The sequence below is a fragment of the Phocoena phocoena genome, chromosome 11, assembly GCF_963924675.1.
Source record: "Phocoena phocoena chromosome 11, mPhoPho1.1, whole genome shotgun sequence".
NCBI classification, from domain to species: Eukaryota; Metazoa; Chordata; class Mammalia; order Artiodactyla; family Phocoenidae; genus Phocoena; species Phocoena phocoena.
In genome coordinates this window covers 8768605-8787818 of record NC_089229.1, presented here as the reverse complement: position 1 = coordinate 8787818, position 19214 = coordinate 8768605, and the positions used below count along the sequence as shown (strand labels likewise).

At 36.4% G+C, this 19214-nt stretch overlaps 1 protein-coding gene across 1 annotated transcript in view; it reads right to left on the bottom strand.

Annotated features, from left to right (window-relative positions):
* Window positions 1-18724, bottom strand: part of ENTHD1 (ENTH domain containing 1) — a 98485-nt gene extending 79761 nt beyond the window's left edge. The window contains exons 1-2 of the mRNA XM_065888031.1: window positions 18376-18724; window positions 3339-3581 (exon numbers count right to left, since the gene is read on the bottom strand). Coding sequence (XP_065744103.1) covers window positions 3339-3581; window positions 18376-18724 — 592 coding nt within the window. The remainder of the gene's footprint in view (window positions 1-3338; window positions 3582-18375) is intronic.
* Window positions 18725-19214: the final 490 nt, after the last annotated feature.

Genomic DNA, 19214 nt, shown 5'->3' with positions numbered 1-19214 from the left:
TGTCCCTCATTTCCATAACCCTAGATCAGGTCCTGGATGCCTGGATTGAAATAACTGTCTCTTATAAAGCTTCCCTCAAATTTGTATCTCCTTCATGTCTACACAAAGCGGTAAGAATTATCTCCCACCAACAGCTGTTTTCAGTAATAAGAAAGCTAAGTTCTGTGACTAAGCTAAACATCCCTTCTGTTCTCCAAGGCCTACAATGGATCCTAGTTGCAAGTCATATCAAATTGAAATTTCCAAATACTGTTCATTATGTCCTTTATAAACTGTCCTGAGTACTCTCAACTATCTGCCCACATTTTTCTACATATTAAAATTTATATTCTCTATGCCTTTTAATCTGACAACCATACGTTACCATGATTAATTCATTTCTTGTATTCTTTCCTACTATGGTAGGGACTATTTGTTGTCTCCTATATTTATTCTCTCCTTCTTCCTTAACAATAGATTTTCTTTCATCTGGGCACATGTTGGTTCGTATAAAGACTACATTTCTCAGCCTCTCTTAAAGCTAGGAGCATCCATGTAACTAAGTGCTAAACAGTAGCATGTAAGCCAAAATGTCACAGGCAACTTCCATTAATGTCCTTAAAGGGAAAGGACATTCATATTTTCAACCCCTCCTCCTTCCTACTGGCTAGAAGGCAGATGTGATGGCTGGAGTCAAGCAGCCACCTTCCACCTGAAGTGGAAGCTACATGCTGAGTTTGGTGGAGCAACAAGACAGAAAGAGCCCTAACATCATGGAGAGCCATATCAATCCTAGAATACCTAGTTCTGGATTATTTTAGAAGAGCGAAATTCCTATTATGTTTACACCACTACCAATTTTGTGGCCTAATACTGTCACTTGTGGGTGCACCTAACTTTAACTGATCTACCCACCTCCAAATTTTCATTTGCTACCTCTTCTAACCCATTAATAATGCCCACCTAGTAAATTTTCTTATTTTCCCCCCACCCAACCAAACTGTCAGTTTTCTTTCTTCTTTTAAAATACAGTTTCAGATTCAAATGCCTTCATGGATATGGTTAGTACTGCCAAGCTTACTTACTCTAATTTCTCTTTTTTGAACACAAACACACACATCTATATGTCTACTATGTATGTGTATTATACACAGTAATGGATAAATGAAATTTTAAAATAATGTAACAGATTTTTAACAAACTTACTACAGTTTTATATCCAAACATTCACTACTCACTTTAAATCTTACTACAGATGCACTTCAGCGATGCTCTCACTCACCAAAACTCTTATTGAACACCGTTTTTGAAACAGACTGAAAGCCCATCACTAGATATTACCTCTATGAGAGCAGAAATACACCCAGTTTGCTTACCAGGCCTAGAACAGTGTCTGGCATATAGTAAGTAGGTACTCAGAACATGTTTGTGGTATGAAAAAAATTAATTGTAGCAAAACTTCTTCATTTGCAAGTAGATTGATTTTTTTTTAAATAGCCAAAAGATATTCAGAGCTCAGCCTAGTGAATAAGAAGCTGTTATCAAGTGGGGAAATACCATTTTGGGTTTTTTAAAAGCAGTGACTATAAAGCAATAAGCTAGATTTTCTTATACGGATCATAATAATGGCTCAGAGTTGAGCTAGTTCTGTAGCAATTTAGGGACTCATTTCCTAAGCTTACAGTGAAGTGAGCCAAGCTTGCTCCCATTTCAGAGCATCTGCACCTGCTGTTCCCTCTGCCGGAACACCCCAGATATACCTGGATTGTTCCCTCACTTCATACAAGTCTCTGTTTAAATATCTGCCTCCTCCAAAAGGCCTTCCCTCCCTACCTGACCTAAAATAAAGCATCCCTGTCACTCTCTGTCCTGTCACTGCTTTTCCTCTCTTTATAGGACTTGACACTATCTGACATAATATTTTATATCTATTTTGTTTATGTGTGTTTAATATCCATCTCTGTCACTAGAATATTTGCTCCATGATGAAAGGGACTTTGTTTTACTCACTGCTATAGCTCCAAATTTCTGCTAGATATCCAAATTTCAAATTATAAATTTAATAAATATGTTTATAATGAAAGAAAAGAAGAGGAAAAGAAATGGAGGAAGGAAGAACAAGAAAGGTAACAGAGAAGTAGCAAAAGAGGTGAAGAAACTCTAGATGAGTCATAATTGGTTATTTTACTCTGTTACTTTTTTCTAGTATCAGTTTGAATTTAAGGCTTCTATGAGAAAATTTCAGAATGTGTCTCTTTCGAGATTTATTTCAAAGTACTGGGTACCCTAAAGAAAGAGGTTCCGTGACTTTCAGAAGCATTTGGTTGGTATCTACTATTGTAATTACAATGCCCACCTCTTTTACTATCTTTCAACTGCCCCAGTCCACACAAGTACAAATTGAGTGAACATTTGAGAACTCCTGACTTACAGTAGTACTTTAATGATTTTTAGCAGGATGGGTTTGTGTTGGTATTACTATTAACATTTTTAAATTTCAATATTTAACTGACACTTGGAATATCTCTCTTTCAAGATGTTGCTTAATAGAATTACATGATAAAGCTGGGAGGCAGGCCTTTGAAAATGCTTTTAACTCTACGTTACTCCTACTATGCCCCTCACTTACGGCACAAAGTGTAGTTCCTTTCAAGGGACAGCTACGTAAGTCACATTTCATTAATGTTTTTGCTTCCTCAAACTGTCCATGCTTTACACACAATTTAATAACAGGGTTTGTACTAGAGAAGTTAGAGCAAAATGACTTTCCTTTACGTTTTAGCAAATTCAGTAGAAAAGATAACTGCATTTTCCTGCTGATTTCTATTATAACATTATAAATAAGTGCCTTCTTTTTCAGGTTCAGTAGTCCAGATTTAAAGTTTTAGGCAAAGGAAAGGGTTATATAACATAGGGTATTGTCCTCGAAGAGTTTTAGAGCACTTTCAGAATTCTGAGGCACATTTTTTAAAACGTCAATTTCTTCATTTGGAGGATCAAAGAGTGCAAATGCACACACAACCAGACCCCTAGTCTCAGAAAACAGTTCTTCACTCTCCAGTTATGATTCACATCTTAAAACTGAATCACGATGCCAAATAGGGTAGTCACTAGTTTCATACCTTTAAAGCTCAAAAACATTTTATTTGAATCCCAGATAAACACATTCAGAAAATAGTCATAAAATTTTCTACTGAATAGTATCTTTCATCATTGTTCTCTACAGTATAATGTCTAATACAGTAATAGTAGTACTAATACAGTATTAATGCTTCAGTATTAAAACCTAATGTTTTATACGTTTTAGCTGTTCTTAAACGATACCTATTGCACTCTAGGCCAATGCCCATTATACGCACTTTTATTATGTAGCCTTGCCGCCTTAAGAAGCTTACACTTCTTCTCTGAAGCAGGGATTTCTGGTGCGGGAGCAGAAGCACATGCTGTTGGTGAGTTACCCATACCAGGTAATCTTTTAGGAAATGTCATAGAGTAGGAGGTACGCTGTCTAGTCCGACATGCTACTCTCCTCTCTCTATGTAGCAACTGTTCATTCGTCAGCAACGTTATAACTTGCTTAGACTTTTCCCGGATATAATAACCTGAAAAATACATTAATTGGGTTAGAAAAGAAAATATTAATTAAGGCTACAATTAAGTTTTATTCTAAAGAAAATTAGGAAAAACTGAAAATGTAAGCAAAGCAAAATATTCTCTAGCAAATGTAGAGGGAAATTTAAGTTTCATTAAATTGTCAATAACTGTACTCCTTTTCTCATGCTCTAAGAAGTAAATAATCATATGATGAAATCATATCACACTTTGACATTACATTTTTCACCTTAAATATGGTATTGGATTTTCCTTTTGAAAGCAATATATACTCTTCAATAAATCAAACAATACAGGCATACAGAGGAATGAATCAGATCTAGATGTACTGACCTAGATGTATGACCATGACATATAGTTAAGATATAAAGTAATATGCATAGCATGATCCAAATTTGTAAAGCATAGGGGAAAATAAACCATTATATATGTAGATAGAAGAGAGAAGCAGATAGAGAAATACAAAGATGGATGGATGGATGGACGATGGATGGGCAGATGTACCCACAACATTGTGTATATACACAATCAACATTGTGTATAACTTAGGGATACAATTAGGGTAGGACAAGGGAGGGCAATTGGCTTGTCTCTGACATAACATCCTATCAAAATAACATGATGCCATTAATAGAGTGCCAGAGGACAGTCTAAGACCAGAATTCTAATAATGCTGCTGTCGTCCTTAACCATTGGAGTGACTCTGAGCCAGTTAGGTGGTCTGTCTAAGCCTGAGTTTCCTATCTGCAAACTGTATACCTGTTCAGGTTAATTCACAGATATAAAATTATACTCATTCAAATATATAGTATTACTAGTACTATTCTCAACCATCTGCCATGAGAAATGATAAAGGAAACACCTCTCCACATCTTGGGACCAACTCATATTAACATCTCATGTCTTCCAGAAGTAAACTGAAAGTCCCTAAAGATTCACTACTATGCTCATTTTGGGCTCCAAGTGTGATGAATTAAAGTGTTAATATTTCCAGCTATAATTTACCAGTAGTGGAAGTAGTGAGAAATGTCAAATTCAGGGTATATTTAGACGGCAGGGGCCACCAATGTTCTCTAAGTGCCAGTCATTTCATTAAGATTCATATGGACAATGTCAAAAACCTTTGCTCAAGTTGCCATGTTTTCCAAGATTATTTTATCTAATCTCACTTCTTAGCCATTTTTTCCTTCCAAACTTCTCTGATAACTGCTTTAAACCACATCATTCTCAGCACTCTTAATTTCCTATGATTGGCTTGCGGTCAATAACCAAAAAATCCCACGTGTTTTGGGTTATCACTCTGTTGCATGATAGAAGCCTGCTGTGACTGTTGTCTTTGGGGACAACACACCAGATACTATCTTCTCCTGGATAATTAACATAGCATGATTTGGTGGGGGGACTTGCCTTCCCATTCTTCGCTTCATGAACTCATCTCCTTCCACTTTCCCCCTCACTCCCTCTACTCCAGCCACCTTGGCCACCTTATTCTGCAGTCTCACCACACTCTTTACCTCCTTAGAGCTGTGTGCTGGCCGCTGCTTCTGCCAGGGACTCTTGGCATGACTAGACCCCTGATTCATTCAGGTCTCTACTCACATGTCATCTCCTCAGAGAAGCTTTCCTTCTGTCCATCCTCTCTAAAATAGCCTCACCCCCATCACTCTCTATTCCCTTATCCTGTTTTACTCTTCAACTTGGCATTGATCACTACCTCATACTGTTCTATATAGTTATCTGTTTACTTGTTTATTCTTTTCTCGCCTAGAATACAAGCTCCATGAAGGCAGAGACTCTTTAGTGTCTAGAAGAGTGATTGGCACATAGTAAATGCTCAATAAACATTTACTGAGTGAATGAATCAATAAAGGAGCAAATGACCAAAAAAGTCTCAGTTTTCTCCTTGACATAATACAAATGGAGCCAGATAGATGAAAAATACTAATTGACAATTTATAACTTAGCTGCCTGAGGAAGCTGCTTGGCCTGAAATAATTTCTTACAACACTCCTAATTAGAAAAGGTTACAACTAGAAATTATGGGACAGATGTGGAATATTCTACTTGGAGTCTGCATGGATTGGTGGAATTTGAGGACAACTGCAGTAGTTCAAGGGATGTGCAGGTATGTCAAGCAGAATGCCAGTCAATGATGGAGGGCTCCTCCCTGCAGCATCAGGACGGTGGGGCCACAGGAGTTTACAGAAAACAGAGAAGAAATCACCCAGAAGTGAACTTCCCATTCAAAGCTGCCCGCTGCCCTAGCTACCTCTCACCACCCTCGAGATGCTGGAGAGCGGGAACCTGGATGTTTTAAAGCGTCAAAGTTGAAAGTGAAAAAATTCTAAGAGCCCAATAAACCTGCTTGAGATAAATAACAGAGATGAGATATGAAATAACAATAAGATGGCTACTTACTTCTTACCAATACGTTTCAAAAAAGAATGAATACATAGTAGTAAAATAGAATAGTACCGAAAATAGAATAAACTTAGGCAACTGCTTTGTGTTTGAAAAAAGGGGGGCTAGGGAAGGGAACTGGGAAGGGGGAGAGGGAGAAAAGGAGGCAAGGAGAGGGAGACAGACAAACAGAGGAGAGGGAGGGAGGGAGAAAACAGATTCTCTGAAATAAGAAATTAAACTATGTTAAGAGATCAATATCCAAAGACACTATGTAAAACACATCAAGATGTAAAGCTTGTTGGTTGAGGTAAAGGTTAAAATAAAAATAAAGCTATATACTGTTTAATTGTGAATGTTTTGGTTATAAGTGACAGAAACTCAATTTGAACAGGCCGTGGGAAAACCAGGGGCTGCAACTGGGCCTCAGATACAAATGAAGCCAAGACTGGAAAACTACCAGGACCCTCCGCCTCCCACCTCTGCTTCTCCCTGTGTAATGCCTTTATTTTCTCCTTTCGCAGGTCAACTTCTTCAATCTGAATGTAGATATTACCACAGACAGCTCCAGATTCTCATCTCACACGCTGCCACCTGAGAAGTCCCCCTCTTCATTTATTCAAATCTGAAACATCCAGGAGAATGACACTGAGTGGCCCAGCTTGAAAGTCATATACTCATCACCGTGGCCAGAGGGTGGAATGCTACTATTGGCAACCCCCATTAGAAAGACACAATGGAGTGAGGGAGGGTCAACAAGATAGAAAATGAATGAGGAAAAAGCCAATTTGAGCAATCCTCCCAAACTGAAAGGACAAGGACATACAAATCACTAGATCAACTATGCAACAGACCAGTTCCAAGGATGTTAACTTTTCCAGTCATTTAATCATTTCCTGAACACTTAAGTTTCAGGAAATGTTCTAAGTAGTGGGGGCACAGGTGAGGAAAGAAGAGACAAGGTCCCTAATGAAGATAATTTCAGATAAAAATTAATGCTCTAAAGGAAATAGAGCAGAGGGACATGCTAACATCAATTCAGGGTGCAGTCAAGGAAAGTCTTACTGAGGAAGTAACATATCAGCTGAGTCTTAAATAGCAAGAAAAAGCCAGCTGTGCAGACATAACAGGCAGAGAGCAACTGGCAGAGGGAACAGCCCAGATTCCACTGCTTCAGGAAAGCCTTCTACTGAGAGATAACAACCCCTCTTCCGCCTCGCCCTACATGTACATCAGGGCCTCGATGGTCAGGCTCTGCTTTCACACACTCTCATAGCACCTACACTTGTCTTTCAGAGTGCTTCCACAGTTTTTAACTGCCTATGTGATGTCTCTTTCTCCATTACAGTATAACATCCACGAATGCCAGAAGTGTACTTGTTCACTGAAGAGATACTTAAGAAACGTTTGTTAAATAATATGCTGAGGAAAAATCTCCTAAATGCAGGGGAGGAGTCTAGATAAATTCACAACCGAATGTCATGTAACAAGATTTGGAAATACAGTAAATTCAAAGATATTGGGCACTGAGATGCATCAGCAAGAAAGACACATACCAGACTTAAAACCAAAAAACACATATTGGGCTTCTTGTTATAAAACATCGTAATACTCCTCTCTCCGTTCCTGACCCACTGACCTGCCAAGATCTACTCTCCTTCCTATATTCCTTTCACAGTGAGTTTTACTTCCATTCTAAGCCAGAAGTATGAACATTCACTTCCCCAGACTCAGTAATCCATGTCTGTTGATTGCACCTACTAACCATCTCCTAATTCCATGCTTTCCTCTCCATTTCTCTTAGTTCAGGCCTGTGATGTTCTAAATCATTTATTCATCTGCAGTCTCCTTTCCGATCTACCCTCCACAGCGCCTTCAGGGGTGGGGATGGGGTGGAGTGCGGAGGAAGAGGAGAAGTATCCCAAACAGTATAGCTGATCAAGTTATTTTCATAAAAAAACCTTCAGTCAAGTTGGCACAGTAAGTTCATGCTTCAAAGTACACTTCTGCTCTATTCCAAATGCACAGCAATAATAGACAACACCAGTTCTGAAAAACAAGATAAAAACCTCCAAGAACCAGAAATATCAGAGAAATGAAAAAGCACTGAACAGGGCTCAAGCCATAGGGCTGCTGGGCTCTTGATCTGGAGGCCAGGAGTTCAGCCCCTCAGGTGTTAGGGAACCAGAGGTGGTCTCACTCTTTGATGTTAGGGGGTATCCATGCTTGTGAGAGAAGGCTGGAAAGAAAAGAAAAAGGAAAAGGAAAAAAAATAAACAGCCACTAATTGGTTCCTGGGCTGTAACATATTTGTAGCTGTGGGAATAGAAGGACACAACGCAGCCCTAAGGCCTGGAACTCAACTAAGCCACCCCCTGGCTCAGCAACTGAATCTGTGGCACCCTCATATCGTCACAGGGCATGACCCCTGAGCTACCTTTATAATGCTGTACTGGAGGTGGAAACTGAAAAATTAGCATAAATGGAAAAGTGAACATGGTTAGCTGGGGAAGAACCTCTCACCCAAAATAAGCCTGAAAACTAAAATTCCAAAATAGATTTTAAAAAATCTTAAGATGGCCAGGAAATGCAGCAATTAAAACATATATTCACTCCAAAAGAAATCAATGTTCTATAGGATTCTATAGGATATGCTATAAATCAATATTCTATATTATTGTAAATTTAAAAATCTAATAACAAAGATTTTAAATAAGTATTAAGACAGAACTTAAATAAATACTAAATAAAGATTAACACAGGAATCACATTCACAACAAGGAATATGAAATTATGAAACAAAACAAAAATAGGCAGAAATGAAACAAGAACAGATAGATATGAAAAGAGCCAACTTAAAATCCTAGAAATGAAAACTATAGTCACTGGGATTAAAAAGAAAAAACCCTCAATACCCAAGGCAAACTCCAAAATCTAACAGCTGAAGAGAGAATTGGTAATCAAAGAATAGTACTAAGGAACTCTTCCAAAATACAGCACAGAGAGGCAACAAGATTAAAAAGATTAACTAAAAGTCATAAGGGACAGACTGCAAGACTCCAATAGTCACTCAGAAGAAGTTTCAAAAGAAGAAGAATACAGTAATCACACACACACAAAAAAGCAATATTCAGAAAGAGCTGGGAATTTTACAGAAAAGCCATAGAATCCTCACGTCAAAAATGATCTCCAAACACCAATCAGGATAAATAAAAATAAAAATAAAACAATACCTAGAAACACTGTAGAAAACCAGAAGAACATGTAAGATAAAGAGAAACTCAAAGCTACCAATCCCTTCTTTGGGCCTACAAGAGCCCACTGGCCACTCAGTCAGCAAACATTTATTCGACACCTCCACAAACTAGGTGAAGAAACAGAGATACAACTGAAGTAATCTCAGCCCTCCAAACGCCCACAGTCCAGTGAAGGGACTGAGGTAAAATAAGTCATTACAGCAGAGCCATGCGTGCTACCACGACGTGTGGACAAAGCACTACGGATGGGTGAACTCCACAGGCAGTGGGAAAGCACTTCTGGTGCATTTTGCATGAAGCTTTACTTGAACGTGAATATACGCTGTAGGAAATAATAAAAGTAAAAATATGTCAATGGCTAATATTTTTACCTAACATTGACTTATGACTTACTATGTGCCTGACTTTCAGACATTATCTCTAATCCTCACAACCACCCTCAGAGTCTATGAAGTACATTTTACAGATGAGAAAAGAAAGTTTAGGGTGGGTAAGAAACTTTCCCAAAGTCATAAAGTTGATAAACTAGAAAATATAGATTGGCTCTATAAAAATAACAAAATATAGACTTTAATTTCTTTGACTGACTTTAGTATACAAATGCAAGCTATTTTATTTGATGAGAACCTGAGAAGAGGATGATTCTGCTGACACAGCACTGAAGTCCTAACCTGGTTACTGGCCCTTTTGTGTTTACTGTCTGCTGTCCATATGAGTACAATAAACAAAGAGCACTGTGGGAAGACTGGCTGGACGGGAACAGTTAACTTTATATAAATTCATGATTTGCTTCTTGCTACTATGATTATCAGTATGACTCTATTTGTTGAAAAGGAGCGAAAGATGATCCAAAATATTCAACTAGGTATAAAGGTTTTGTTTAAACTCACAGTAATATAACTTTTAACAATAAGAGAACAGGCTTATCATGACCCAAAAGTCTATATGGTTGTTAAAGGAAATTCATTTGTTCATCAAGACTACAAAAATGTTTGTTATAGGAAATCACATTTGCTCACGGAAGCTATAAATGAACTCAGCAGCATTGTGTTAAGTAACCAGCCTCTCGATAGATCAGCACACCTACATTGCATTAATTAGTCAAGCCACCAACATCTAGCAGGTCAGTTCAATGGTTAGAGAATTCTGACTACTGCTGTCTGACAGCTGTAGAAAAAAATTAAGTCTGTGCCCTTTGAAGCTAGAGTTTTTTCCACAGTGTTCAGTCACTACATCACACTGCCTAGGAACTGTTGCTTCCCACTCTCCACATCCAGTCCCTTCTGTAAGAGAAGTAATACCTCCAAATTTTAGTTTTTTGACTTTTAGAGCCTTAACACAGCTAACCAAGATCTAAAATAATATTTTTACTTTGAAATGTTTTCTTTTTCTTGAACTTTCTCTTTCCAGGTATCTTGTCTCTATTCAATTTATTCCAGTCGCCTTGAAAAGAAAATCCCTATCATTCCTTTTTTCTCCTACTTGCCCAGGCTTCCTCTTTCTCTAAGCCTAAATACCTGAGTTTTTCTCTCCTTCTACGAGTACCTGAACTCAAAAAACAAACTCCCTCTCAAAGAAAGTTGATTTTAATCATTTATAAGCTAGTGTAAATATAAACAAATGTATTACATATTCCAGAAAATTTACCTTTCACATTTTAATTTCTTAACTACGGCTTAAAAGGCTTTGCTCTTACCCCAAGACATTACGACTTCAGTGAGCAAATGGGTAGGTGAATGGTAAGGGTTCATCCTCGAGTTTTGGAAGACACACAGAGAAGCAGCCTATACAAAATCAGCCATCAACATAAATGTGAACTGTCTAATTTCCTAAATTAGATGACTGATAATGACAGCAGAAAACTAAAATGGCAGTAATGTCATCAAGGCATGCTACTTCTAGTAAAATAGCTTAACGTAACTTTTTAACAACACTGAAAATTTCTTTTTTAAAATGTACCTTTTAAAAATCTACCTTTAGTTTAAATATATGTGTATAAAATATATTTACTTTATATAAATGTAAAATGGCCCATTTAAGTGAAATTAACCACAATTTCATGACTTACCTAATTGAGAATAAAACAGTACATAAAGTTAAAAATATGCATTTCTGAGAATCTGAATTGGTTTTATAAAAAGAATACTATAATTTGTTTAAATAAATTGTTTAGTAGTATGAAACATTCAACCAGGTATTTTTCAGACAATTTTAATTAAGTTCATTCTGGTAGTTCAATGAAACTATTAGGATATTTTTAAGAACTCCTTAAAAATTAAGAGAGGCTGTGTAGCATAATAATAGAATAGAACTAAACAGTATTAGGATATATATGTTTTAATCATGTTCAGCCATTAATTAGCTGTGGAACCTTACCTAAAAAACTTAATCTGAGTGTTAACTCATCAACTCTGTAAGAAAGATAAGACATATCCTACGTTCCTCATAAGATGTTGTAAGGATCAAATGAGATACCATACATGGAAATGCTCTATTATTAAAATCTAAAAATGCTCAAACAACTAGATTACCATACAGGAAAGAAAGAACTTTACCTCACAATATACCTCCAGTATTTCAGGTGAAATATCTCGAAATATAAAGTAATGTGTCTAACTGTTAACCTTAAAAAGAACTACAATAAGTATAATACAGTGTCCCAAAAGTCTGAAAACATAGGGAAAATCATGTATTTATTGTAAATTTTTTGAGATTATTCATTGCTTTAAATTTACTTCACCTGAAAAGCTGTCTGGAAGTTGAAGAAAAACATATTGAAAACATTATTTGAAAATGTTAACTAATGTACTATTTGAAAATAAATTTCTCCTGTTTCCCAACTACTGACTTGTTTTCTGAATTTTTTCCCTTGTAGTATCACTATTATTAATTATTGATCATGTTCTATATGATAGGCACTGTTACAATGTTGGAGATGGAGCATGGACGAAGCAGACATAAAATGTTCCTGCACTCATGAAACTTACTTTCTGGTAGGAGAAGACAGACAATAAACAAATAATAAGATAAATCATACCCTACGTCAGATAAGAAATACTATGAAGAGAAAGGAAACAGAGAAGGTGGCTAGGGCATATCAGTACAAAGAACGGGTGGGGCTGCTTTTTTATAAATAAGGTACATCTAGAAGGCCGCACTAACAAGATGACTTTTTGAGCAGAGATCCGGAGGATGCAGAAAGCACTGCAGGTATCTGGGGACTCCAGGCAAAGGGAAGAGCAAGTGTAAAGACCAATGGAGAAAAAAAAGACTTTCTTCTATAATATTTTCTACTTTTATCTTTTCTGTATCTCTTCTTGATAACCTGTTTCTAGGGTAGGATCCAGCTGTTGATTACTTGGATCACTACAATTTCTCTTCGATTAATTTCCCATTACAGACTTCACTCTCTGCTTTTTTTCTTCTTGGACTGAACAAAATCATTCTTACTGATTAGTTTTTCAATGATCACATTCCTTTCTTCAAGTCTCTTATTATTTTTATGATTTCCATTAGTAAAAATTTATTGATTATCTATTATGTGCCAAGGCCTGATGGTAAAAAGATGATTAACATATGGTATACACCTTCAGAATTTAGCTAAGGAGAGACAATTGTTGACAATTCAGTTCTAACTTGCTTTTTTTTTTCCTCTCTCTCTTGATGCTAACAAATCATCAAGAGTATTTATAAAGTCCAACACAGCACAGTTGTACTTCTTTAATCCTAAGCTCAACCATTAGGGAATCTGAAAGACCTTTATGATAGTGTATTCAAACATACCCATATATACCATACCTGTACATATAAAAGGTATAAATGAATAAATAGGTTTTTCTGTATATTTATAATTGCATGCTTATCTATTTTATGCTCAAAATAGCTCATAAACTCTTTAAAGCAGAGGCTGACCCTTTCTTTCTACTTAAAAAGAAATTATCATAGTGCTCTGCTCAGTACAGTGATAAAGTAGCTGTTCTGTAAAGTACAAAAATGATTATATTTCATTCACTATTATCCAAAAAATTATGCCTTTTTACAACCTAACTCTTGGGCATGGAAAATTTTAATTAATATTTAATTTTCATAATAAATTTAACCCTAATGGAAGTTGATGTCTTTACAATTTCTGGATTAAGAAGCGTAGCATGCTCAAAACCCAAGAAGACATTCTCCAATTTCATCATTAAGCCTCAAACCTGACCTAAAAAAAACACATAAAAAAAGAGAGGATGGATACACACCATGGCCAAGTGGGATTTATGCTAAGAATGCAAGGTTGGTTCACCTATGAAGATCAATGTAATACACCAAGTAATAGAATAAATGGGGAAAAACACATAACATCAACAGATGCAGAAAAGGCATCTGACAAAAAGTCAGCACGCTATCGTGATAAGGACACTCAGCAAACTAGGAATAGGAGAGAACTCTGTCAACCTGATAAAAGGTATCTATGAAAAACCCATCCCTGACATCATACTTAATGGTGAGAGACTGAATGCTCTTAAGATCAGGAACAAGACAAGGATGTCTGTTCTAACCACTTCTAGTCAACATTGTACAGGAGGTTTTAGCCAGGACAACTAAGCAAGAAAAAGAAATAATATTCATCCAGATTGGAAAGGAAGAAGTAAAAGTATCTCTATTTGCAGATGACATAATCTGGTATGTAGGAAATCCAAAGGAATCTAAACAAACAAACAAAAAAAACTATTACAGCTAATAATTATTACAGAAAATATTACAGCAAAGTAGCAGAATACAAGATCAATATATAAAACTCAGATGACCAGTTGAATTTCTATACATCAGCAATGAAAAATATGAAAATGAAATTAAGAAAACAATTTCATTTATAGTAGTACCAAAAAAAGAAAAAAAACTTAGGAATAAATTTAACAAAAGAAGTATAAAACTTGTACAATGAATACTACAAAACACTTATGAAAGATGACTTAAATAAAAGGAAAGATTTCTTATGTTCACAGATTTGAGGAAATAATATTATTTAGATGGCAATATTCCTGCAATTGATCTACAGATTCAATGCAATCTCGAAAAATTCTAGCTGCCTTTTTTGCAGAAATTGATAAGCTGATGCTAAACTTGATATGGAAATGCAAGGCACCCAGAACAGCCAAAACAATATTGAAAAAGAACAAAGCTGAAGTTGCAAATAAAGTCACTTTCCTTTATTTCAAAACTTACTACAAAGCTACAATAATAAAAATAGTGTGGCACAGGCATAAGACTAGACATATACATCAATGGAATGAATTAAGAGTACAGAAATCAGCCCATATATCTATGGTTGATTTCTGTAAAGGTGCCAATATAATTCAATGGGGGAAAGGACAGATTTTTCAACAAACAGTAGTGGAACAACTGGCTATCTGCATGCAAAAGAATGAGGTTGGACCTCTACCTTACACCATATGTAAAAATTAATTCAAAATGGACCCAAGATAAATGTAATAGCTAAAACTACAAAACTCTTAGAAGAAAACATAGGTGTAAATCCTTATGACTTTAGACTAGGCAATGAGTTCTTACATATGACACGTAAAGCACAAGCAAACAAAGGAAAAACAGATAAAATGGACTTCTTCAAAATTTAATCAAGAAAGTAAAAAGACAACCTATATAGAATGGGAGAAGATATCTGCAAATCACCTATCTGATAAGGGTCTTGTATCCAGAATATATAAAGAACTTCAAAATTAAAAAAAACAACAACACAAAACAGTTAAAAATGGACAAAGGATTTGAATAGACATTTCTCCAAAGATGACATATAAATGGCCAAACAAGTTCATGAAAAGATGTTCAACATAATTAGTCTGTAGGGAACCATAAATCAAAACCAGAATAAGATACTAATTCACATCTGGTAAAATGGCTATAATAAAAAAAAAAAAAAGATGGACAATAACAGGATTAGCAAGGATGTGAAGAAACAGCAATCCTCCTACACTGCTGGTGGGAACGTAAAATGGTACAGTTGCTAAGGAAAACAGTTTAGTGGTTCCTCAAAAAGCTAAACATTGACTTAACATATGACCCAGCAATTCCACTCCTAAGTATACCCCCAAAGGAACTGAAAGCAGGGACTCAAACTGATACTTGTACACTAACGTTCACTGCAGCATTATTCACAATAGCCAAAAGGTGAAACCAACCCAAGAACCCATCAACAGAATAGATAAACAAAATGTAGTAAGTACATACAAAGGAATGTTATTCAGCTATAAAAAGAATGAAGTTCTGATACATCCTCTAACATGGCTGAACCTAGAGGACTTTATGGTAAGTTAAATAAGTCAGTCACAAAATGACAAATACTACATGATGCCACTTATATCTGGTACCCAGAACAGGCAAATTTATAGAGACAGGAAGTAGATTAGATCAAGCCGCGTAGTTACTGCTTGATGGTTACAGAGCTCCTGTCTGGGGTGATGAAAAAGTTTTGGAAATAAACAGTGGTAATGGTTGTGCCACAGTGTGAATGTAATGAATGTGACTGAACTGTACACTTAAAATGGCAATTTTTATGTTATGTTTATTTTATCATAATTTTTAAAATAATACACCAAAACCCATAGGATTGTGCACTTTAAATGGGTGAACTGTATGATATATGAATTACATCTCAATAAAGCTTCTTTTTTTTTTTTAAGTGAAGGAAAAAAAAAAAGAAATGAGGGCTTCCCTGATGGCGCAGTGGTTGAGAGTCCGCCTGCCGATGAAGGGGACAGGGGTTCGTGGCCCGGTCCGGGAGGATCCCACATGCTGTGGAGCGGCTGGGCCCATGAGCCATGGCCGCTGAGCCTGCGCGTCCAGAGCCTGTGCTCTGCGACAGGAGAGGCCGCAACAGTGAGAGGCCCGCGTACCGCAAAAAAAAAAAAAAAAAAAGGAGAAGAAGAAGAAGAAATGAGCTCTCGAGCTGTAAAAAGAATCTTATGGAAGAATCTTAAATGCATATTGCTAAGTGAAAGAAACCGTTCTGAAAAAGCTATGTACGGAATGATTCCAACTATATAACAGTCTGGAAAAGGCAAAACTATAAAAACAATAAAAAGATCAGTGGTTGCCAAGGGTTTAGGGCAGGGGAGAAAGGATGGATAGGTGGGGCACAGGGCACTTTCAAGGCAGTGAAACTGCTCTGCATGATACTGGAATGGTAGACACACACACTGCATTTTTCAAGACCCATAGAACTGCAGAACACAAAGCGTGAACCCTTTGTGTAAACTAAGGACTTTAGTTAATAATAATGTGTCAATACTGGTTTAATTGTAACAAATGTACCACACTAATGCAAGATATTAATAGGAGAAACCATGTGTGGGTGGGGAAGGGTATGCAGGAACTCTGTACTTCCTGCATAATTTTTCTGTAAACCTAAAACTGCTCTAAAAAAGACTATTTTAAAAATGTATACTTAACACAGAGATTGCACTGAATTTTATCCTCTTCTCATAATTCATAAGACTATTCACTTTAACAAACTATAATTTTACATTAGATGGGGAGGAAGTGCTGATTCTTTTACCATTGCAGAATATCAGGCACTACTGAATCTTCTCAGTTCAGTATCCTGTACAGCCTTTCCCTACTTCTCCTCTTCCACCCCCAACAAAATTACTTAATGACCTAAATTTCCATATTCATAAAACTACTTCCTTCGTAGTTTTTGAAGATTCCATAGTCTTTAGAAACACTTTCTTACATTTATGACTAAATTCCAGTCTAATTATAATTACAGTGACATTATTATATCAAATTATCATGCCTCCTATTTTATTCATTCTGTTCTTTCTTTTTCATATTGCCACCTTGGTTTTATTTGGTCTCATTATAAAATGTTTTTTAAAATATACAAGTTTATATAAAACAAAATAAAAATCATCTCTAATACTACCAGTACCACTTGCTAACCTCTTATCTTATATACATAAACATAATTTTTTAAACAAAATTGGACCATTTTGTATATTCACTCTCTTTCTTTCATTTATTCTCTCACTCAACCAATGTCGATGGCTCCTCTCCTGCCAAGACCCAGCAATGGGCAAGGTAGACAAAGTCCCTGCCCTCATGGAGCTGACGTCTTTTGGGGAAAAATAGGCAAACATATTTGCACTCCTCACAACCATCCTATGAGACAGATACTGTTGTTATCCCAATTTACAGAGAGCTAAACTGAGGCCTCAAGTAATCTAGTAAATTGCCTGAGGATACACAGCTAGGCAGTAGCAGAGTCAGGATTCAACCCCAGGTTGAATGACAACACTATTTGATGACAGACTCTGAAGCTTTTAACTTATAAAAGAGATACATATCTTAGTATGATATACTGATCTTTACAAAATGGTACTGGGGGTAAAGGTTGGATTAGCTCCCCAAAATAACATATTAACTCCAAGGACATAGTTCCTTGACTTCAATCATGAAGTTTGTTCATGGAAAATTATTCATTACTATTTTTGCTATACTTAAATTTAGTAGGACCTCAAGTCCAACTTTTTAACTTTTTTGGTGTATTTGTTTTATTCTTTTTCACTTTATTTTTAAATTCAATTTATTTAGACAAAAACAAATCAGTTCACCCATTTCTCCCCACCCAAACCTCCACCTCTGACAACCACTAATCTGTTCTCTCTATGAGCTTTTTTTTAACTCTACATATAAGAGAAATCATACAGTATTTGCCTTTCTCTGTCTGACTTATTTCACTTTGCATAATGCCCTCGAGGTCCGAAAGAATGAAATCTTGCCTTGTGCAGCAACATGGATGGACCTCGAGGGCATTATGCTAAGTGAAATAAGTCAGACAGAAAGACAAATACCATACGATCTCTCTTATATGGTCATCATCTATAAGACATCATTTTATCAGATACCTAAGTGTGTTAGTTTCACACATCCTTTTGAAAAACAAAATATTGTTCTCTAAGGCACTCAAGAGTCAACACAAAGGATTAAACTGAAAACCATAACTGTCCTAGAGGAAAGGCAGCTAGTACATTTAAGAACAACTTTTCCCCAGCTCCTGCTTTAAAATGATCCCCTCCCAAACTCTTAATCTTTACTGGCACAATGTATAAACTTCAACGGGTACCTTGATCTTTTCCAGCTTCATCTATGTGTTGAAAATCTTTTAGTGTTTGAAGGTTATGGAACCCCTCTCTGCAATGCTGAATAACTTTCTTTGATCCATTCTTGATGAGATAATCCATTAGGGTAAGGGATTTATACACATGGCGCCAGTTCTTCCCATGGTCGTTGAGTCTCTGCCATAACATACTCATAATCTCTGAGAGAGAAACTGTGTTGAAAGTCAGGTCACTGATATCTAACATCAGAGAACTAGAAGGACCCCAAGGGTCATTAGAAGTTGCTTCCCTGACTTTTATTTCCGCATCTGAGTAATTTTTCACAAAGTTTTTTACTTGCCTCCTGAATGCCATAGGTAAGACAAATTTGAAGGTGAGATGGGGGTTGAGAGCCATGGACTAGGAGTTTATGTGATTGGTTTATAAAACCTTTGAGAGGTAGTTGGTCCCCAGGTCTGCCGCTCCCAAATACAAATGATTAATCTCCACCTTGACAAGGTATCAATTTCCTGCAAAGGAAGGCACAAACAATATGTAAGTTAAATCTTTTTTTAAATGTCTACAGAAGATCAATTCAGTCTGAAAAAGCTAGCTTTAGTTTCCAAATCAGTGCCTCACTTACATCAGCCAGAATTGAGGGTACCATATACACACGTTCCTAGGATTGATATGGGAAAATCTCTCACAAGGGATTGGCCTATGTTTTTTAAAGAAATATAGGTGGTCTTTCTAGACCTAAAAGTTTCCATTGAAAGTATCACTGAACCTCTTTGGCCAGAAATAAAATTATTATAAAGCATTACATGGACAGTGGACAAGTTACTATAAGAAAATGGAACTTGCA